Source organism: Microplitis demolitor, chromosome 7, assembly GCF_026212275.2.
Source record: "Microplitis demolitor isolate Queensland-Clemson2020A chromosome 7, iyMicDemo2.1a, whole genome shotgun sequence".
NCBI classification, from domain to species: Eukaryota; Metazoa; Arthropoda; class Insecta; order Hymenoptera; family Braconidae; genus Microplitis; species Microplitis demolitor.
Window position 1 is genome coordinate 7,399,769 of NC_068551.1, and position 7,349 is coordinate 7,407,117.

Genomic DNA, 7,349 nt, shown 5'->3' on the forward strand with positions numbered 1-7,349 from the left:
AACTTTTTCGAAAAGGATACTTCTTTTGGTGCGTTGAGAGTAAAATTTAAACAAGTAACGGTAGTGAGATAATTAAATGTATTTTTTTCTGTGCTAATTTACTCAGAAGAGGTCCAAAATGGCCCATAATCTGAACGTGGTAGCTAAGTAGTAGTATACTCAATGAATATGCGCGCATCGTCGGTACTGTATAGTTATTATCTGTAATATTTTATAGGAATTGATATATTAGTTATAATTGAAAATTTAGTCTAGTGATTTTTCGAAAACCGTCGATTTTCATAGGGGGTGGTATTACGTCCTGACAGACTGTATAGGTCTCGACAGGACCACGATATTTGGTGCTGAGCATGGACAGGAGTTAGGAAACTTGAATGATTTGTAAAATTAAAATACTTAAATACCAGAACTTACAAATGCTGTTAATTTCTTGTTGTTTATTGATTATTGAATTTACACTGCAACAATCTGCTGCAATCGGTTGTTGGCTAAACAATGTATCTAGACACTCAGTGGCTTTCAGTTCTGGATATAGAGACTCTGAGTAGTGCGGAAGCTTCTAGGCTACTATTATTTGTCTTATTTTGAATATAATTTCGAATGTTATACAAATATCTTTCGCTGAATTTTAATTTGTCTTGACACTTGGACTTGAATAAAAGTTGGGATCGTCTCTATGCTGCACCAAACGATACCGAGGGATACGTATTTAACCGAAGTTTTTGAATGACTTTTATAGTCCGAGAGTATATAATATAAGAGAGATAATCCAACAGTGACAACACTGTGGCTTTATAATGGTTTCACAGTCAGTCCATTATAGTGGTTTTACCATGATTTTACCGTGATCCCATGGTGATCTAGTAGTATAAGCACTGTGACTCGATGATTGTTTAATACTAAATTATTAGTATTTTCTCCATGATTCAACTCTAGTTTGATGTCGATCTGAAAGGGTACATCTATCATTAAACCAATTTCAAAATCAAAATTCGAATTTTTAATGGCATTAATCGATATAAAAAAAATATAAAAATAATTATTATATGTAATGTAGTTTTTGCTAACACGATTATATTATCTGTATATTAAATTTTACTATGGGTAGATCAAATTAAAAGTTGGTAGGGATAGCATATACCAATATGTATTACAAGTTCAGAAACTTTTGTTCAAAGGAGACATCGGGCCATTAGACATAGGAAAGGACTCGCACGCGGGAGATTACGGTTCGAATCTCGGTTAAAACAAAAGATTTTTTAAAAATAAGAATCGACACGAACACCAATACAGATGACATAAATAACAATAATAATCAAAATAATAGCACTGATAATAAAAATTTATAAGTTATTACAAATTTAATTTTATTTATTTCCATTCTAATATAGTAAAATTTACGGAACGGAATAGTAAAATTATTTTCATATTTTTTAGTAAAATTTAATACATTTATTTCTCCGTCTATATTCACTGTAAATTTACTGTGAATTTACTATAAGTTCACTGTAAATTCACTGTGAATTTGCTGTGAAACCACTATCGAATCACTGTGAGATAACCATAAAACTACAGGCACCGAATGGCACAAAATTATTGTAATTTTACCGTAATTTTATCATAGTCTCACAATGTTTTTACTATAATCTCACTGGAATTCTACCATAATTTCATAGCAATTCCAAAACTTCGAGGGAGAACATAGTCTTGATAATTTTCGAGCATATATAATTTGGTTTCTTGAATTCGTTGAATTGATTGAAATAATTCTTTTATTTAATTCAAGTAAAGCAATTCTTTTGCTTACCCATACAATAGTATCAAATGCATATAATAACAAAAATAAATTTGATGCTCTTTTCTCAAGAAATTAAACATTGATAATAATGAAATAAATAATTCTAACGGATATTTTGAACAAATTATTTTATTTTCTCAGTGTAGCGCGTTATAGTTCTACATAAAGTTGTAAAATTAGTTTTCATTTCATATAATTATGATAGTATCATATTATAACTAAGTTTTAACATTTGAGGTATGCAATATCAGGGTGGCTACAAACCAGGAATTATCAGGGAATTTAATGCAACCGGGAAATATCATGGAAATATCAGGGAATTTCGAAAAGTATCCGGGAATTAAATTGCGACAGCTGTAGTTCTGGAGTAATCCTAAGACAACTATCGAAAAAGAAATTTACCAAATCAGAAAACTAGACACTTGAAGCTACTATATCCCTTTTTTGTTTTTGTCATACGACCGTTTTCCTTCGAGTTACAATCTCTTAAAAATTACAAAAAAATTTGAAATTTTTTTTTTATCCCTTAATTTTTGTAACCAGTGTATTTTGAATTTATTTGAATCATAAAATTCCTTATTAAATATTTTAACTTATACATTTTTAACATTGAGTAATCAAAAATAGGCAATGTTAATTTATTTCATTGCCATTTTTCATGGTTTCTCGCATGATTTAATTATTGTAAATGAAAATATAATATAAACTTTGAATATCTAAATGATGTAAATAAAATTTCTAAATCAGGCAAAAATGTGAAAAACTTAACTGGAAAACCGGAAAATATCAGGGAATTTGGAAATCATTTCTTTGTGGCCACCCTAAATATACAAAACTTACTATATTCTTCAATACTGTACATGAGGTAAATGAATTCTATTTTAAATAAGCATAGTGAGAAAGCAATTCTTTAGCTAGAACATCTAAGCCGTCTCATATGAACAATGTGTAACGGAAATTCAATATGATATCAATTAAAATAAACTTTTGCAACATGTTATAATCTATGCATCTTATTATCCGTCATTAATTGAGTAGCTGTTTTTTGTTGACGCCAAAATTCTTGTCGATTTATTAAAAAAAATATTCCTTCTTCCGCCAACTTCAATATATTTTGAGCAGGTTGTTGATTGGAAGTCTTAATATCTGAAATTTAACATAATTTTTTTTTTTTTCAAAGACCATATAAAGTAAGCGGTTCAAAATTTTAAATGTAATATATTATTGCCAAAAAAATAAACCATTCAAATACATACAAACAAAAAATATTTTTTAAAAACTCTAAATGCATAACACATTAAATTGTGAAACTCCTCGTGGGTGTGATTAAATTTTTGTTATAAATCAAGTAGGATCATTTACTTAATCCAGTGGAATTTCTCATGACCACTATATCATTATATTTATTTAAATTAAGCAATATTTACTTTCAACTCCGAATTGTTCCTCTCACCTTAATTACAGTCGAGTCGCGTTATAAGCCCTCTTAGTGTCTCTCTCATATTAACACTGGTTAAAAAAAAAAGATACAAGCGGGACTTATAACGCGACTCGACTGTACTATAATTTAATTCAAAAAGTATTGAATTTCCCTGGCGAACCCAATATTACGGTAAATTACAGTCGATAACGGTACTAGTGTAATATACTATAATCATACCGTAATGCTACCGTAATCGTACCGTACTCCTGCCGTAATTATATCGCAGTCTTATCGTAGCATGACTGTACGGATACAGTTAATTTACGGTAGAACTACGATCAAAATACGGTAACTACTTGTGCCATCATCATTAGAATAGTTCTTGTTTTTGATTTAAAGTAATATCTTTACTGTTAATTACAGTAGAGTTACCGTAAAACCTATCATTTAGCATACACTATCGGATTACGGTAATTTACAGTGTATAATTTTAGCCCGGGGAAAAAATTATACATATTTAGATATTATTGTATATAATTATGTAAAATTTCATATCATTGAATCGTTAATCATATATAATTATATATGATTATATCTTATTATATACATTTTTTTTCCCGGGTATGCTAGTAATATAAGAATTAATTTGTCATAAAGATAATTCCAAATGAAAAATAAATATCATAACGTATAGAAAAAAAAAATACTTTAAAAATTTTGTGCGTGTGACATTTCGAACTTATTACTTATAAATCCATTTTAATATATTTAAAAGCTCTTTGTGCGAACAATATGATATAAATTTTTGAATTATTAAAACTTTTTAAATACTATGAAAATAATAAATATCGATTAACATATATTTGGAAAATAAATTAAGGATAAAGAATTTGAAAGTATGATGTGGAGTAGTAAGAACCACAGCTGTCATTTACCAAGGAGTTGTTTTAATCAATGACAGTAGTAGATGTTACTAGAGTTTGTGTAGCACAATGGGCTAGTAGTCATTACTAAATGTGTAGTCATCCTATATATTACTAGTCAGTGTAGTATATCTACCCACAATTGTGGTAAATTCAACTACACCTTTTTTTTACGTGCGGAACCTACTCGACGAATGGTAATAGACTGTGGCACAGTTTTTTGAAAATTCCATCATGAGGATAAATGCAGTAGTTAGACTTCTATGGAATCTACTATAAACTAGCTATTAATTATATCTCCGACTATACCTGGCCTTTTTATTAATTCTTGAAGATATTTCTTGTCGACATTGAGTTGACCAAGAAGATTTATATTACTATTTCCACGTTTTTTGGGAAGAAACGAATTTTGTTGGTTAATAGGGTCTGTCAATAATTGTTTTTGACATTGATTTTTTTTTTCACCCTCGCATGATTGAATATGACTCTTTTTCTCAATTTTCATAGTCTTTATTGATGTCCTCTCAGATCTCGATTTTTTACTCTTTTCTATTCCAGTTTGAGAATTGACTTTTATTGGTGCATTTTTGTCTATAATAAAGTATTTATGAAAATTAGTTTTAAAAATATTATAATTTTGAACTGACCACCCAGAATGTTTTGAATAGCTTCCTTGGCTTTTTGTACACCTAATCGAAATTGGTCGAACTCAGGCCGGACTTTCATACCTCGATAGTAAAAAACAAGACTCAGCTCAAAGTCCCCAAGATGATACAACGCTTCAGCTTTGTAATAAATTGCTCGTGCATTATTTGAATCCTTAATTTTTTTATTAAGTGCTGCTTCAGCATCATCCAGAGCTTTTTGTGGCTCCCCAAGCAATAAATAACATTTACTTCTTGCCAATAATGCATTCTTATCATTCGGGCTGAGTTCTAATGCCTGTAAATTAATATAAATTAGAATTAAATAAATGAAACTTTCAATTAGCTTAATTGTATGGAACAGAGAAAATTATCAAGTTTTCTGATATTATTAAAAAATGGTGTTATATTTTTAGATTATTTCGGTATATGTTTTAAAACGTTTTCTTTCATATAAACCTAATAACGATAAAGACCCATTTCTCCCTTTCCCCTTAATCGTGCTGGAGTCAAGCGGTACCGTGTTATTTCGAGACATCATAAATCGTGATAGATTATCGAAATAGTTCATCTTTTCTAAAATAATACTGGATATTGGTGAATACCCTACGTATATATATATATATGCCTCACAACAAATTACCCAGATTGCATGTCAACCCGATGATTCGTTTTCTGATTTAATGATACATCTAAACAAAATACCGATTAAAAAAAAAAAAAAAAAAGTTGAGACTTAATATCGAAACAAAACATAATTAAAGAACATGAAACCTTATTTATGCAGCTAATGGCAACATTGAGATCGCCTGATCGCATTTCACGAGTACCAAGTGCAAGCATAGCACTAGGTTCAGCTTCTTCCGGTATTTGCATCATCTTACTACGATCTTGTCGTCGTTTTATTTTTAATGATTGAATAATATCACGAGTACCCATATTAACTGCCGCAGCACGATCTTTATCTGTGTATACTTCTTCTTGTCTACGGGCAATGCTTGTTTTTCGTCGACGCACTTTTTTACTCTTCTGCTTATTAATTTCATACTCAACGGAACCTTTGTGGAATTGGCGACTTGGTCTAAAATCTTTTTTACCTTCATCACTTTTTTTTCTATTGATAATCGAATCTTGAAAGTCTGATCCACCGGATCGAGTCCCACTCATATATTCTTTACTTTCTTTTCTTATTTGTTCAGTAATGTTTGATTTCTTCTTGATATCTGTTGAATTTTCATCTAATCCAATCCGTACGAAGCTTTGGAGAAAATCATTGTCTTGCAAAGTTGGCTTTAAAATATTTGATACTTGGATGATTAAATGGTCATCACTTGACTGACCCATTTTCTTAAATGTAAACTCAAATAGCTTGCAAAACCCACTAAATCTGTATCACTTTATGTTGTAACGTTAAATTGACCGAGTTTTCAGCGATATCGGTTATTTTAGTTTTAGACAAACGTGTGGATATCGACACCTTTAGAAGGTGGCTGGTCGTCCTAGCAACAGTCAACAATACGCTACATTCAGCAACGCCGATGGCGTCATCTTCCTGTTCCAAAATGCTTCACCTTCATGTGCGTACACATCAAGCATTCGTGCCACGTGAGGAATAAAAATCATGCACGATATCACCTGTTGCCTTCATAAGGGTCATTTGCGCATTGACGTCCTTATCACGCTGATACGATCTTCTAAGTACTTGTTGATCGTCTCAATTGTCATCATTAAAGTTTTACTTTACATACTTTTTTATTATTAACTTAACGGTTCAGTTTTAAATCAATTATATAGATATCCCGTAAAATAATTTTGGTATTATTTTCAATTTCATAATAATAAAATTATGTTCACTTACTTTATCAAATAATAATAGAGCCTTATTGTAATGCTTGTTCTTCAAATGACCTATTGCTTCATCTACACGTACTTTCGTTTCAATTTGTGCAGCACTTCGCTTGTTTTTTTTACCATTTTTATTCTTAAGATTCGGTTTCATTTTGTGCTATAAGAATATATATCAATTGTGATTGTTAGCATAATTCAGTTTATATATATATATATATATATGTATATGCAAAACTTTTACAGTAATAAACAATAGTGCAATTACCTTTACGTTGATTTTTTTTAATATAATATTTATAAATCTTGTCAAGCTCACTTTGTATAATGATGCGGTAGTTAAGAAAACAATTGAACTCCTACTTAAATTAATTTTTGGATATCAATAATTTGTCACCCTAACTATATGTTTTGATTCCTTTGCAATACACGTGTCCACAACTATTTTATCAATCGATGCACTTACTCATTGAAACTTATTTCAATGAAATGAAATATAAGAATTATTCAAGTAATCTGTATATTTACGGGAAGATGAAGAATCGTTTAGAAACTATGGGAACAGTGATTTATTAGACTTACCGTTTTAACATAGTGCGAGATGATTTTCAAGTCACAGTGCAGCTTCAACTAACTTAATAGAAGTAAACCAGACGTGAAGATATCTGCTATGACAAGAGCGCGCAAGCTCAGGTTTGTCGAAGATGCTTTGTTAT

At 30.3% G+C, this 7,349-nt stretch overlaps 1 protein-coding gene across 1 annotated transcript; it reads right to left on the minus strand.

Moving 5' to 3' along the window:
* Positions 1–2,542: 2,542 nt before the first annotated feature.
* Positions 2,543–5,770, minus strand: LOC103573876 (outer dynein arm-docking complex subunit 4). Its single transcript, XM_008553133.2, has 4 exons — positions 5,563–5,770; positions 4,792–5,086; positions 4,454–4,735; positions 2,543–2,944 (listed from the first exon to the last, which is right to left on the minus strand). Exons 1-4 carry the CDS (start codon positions 5,725–5,727, stop codon positions 2,796–2,798), a joined length of 891 nt encoding a protein of 296 aa, XP_008551355.2. The 5' UTR covers positions 5,728–5,770; the 3' UTR covers positions 2,543–2,795.
* Positions 5,771–7,349: the final 1,579 nt, after the last annotated feature.

Coding starts and splice junctions, on each gene's coding strand:
- LOC103573876 (XM_008553133.2), bottom strand. CDS start 5,727: ATGGGTACTCGTGATATTATTCAATCATTAAAAATAAAACGACGACAA. Junction 5,087..5,562: donor CCATTAGCTGCATAAATAAG/GTTTCATGTTCT, acceptor ATTAATTTACAG/GCATTAGAACTCAGCCCGAA. Junction 4,736..4,791: donor TATTCAAAACATTCTGGGTG/GTCAGTTCAAAA, acceptor ACTTTATTATAG/ACAAAAATGCACCAATAAAA.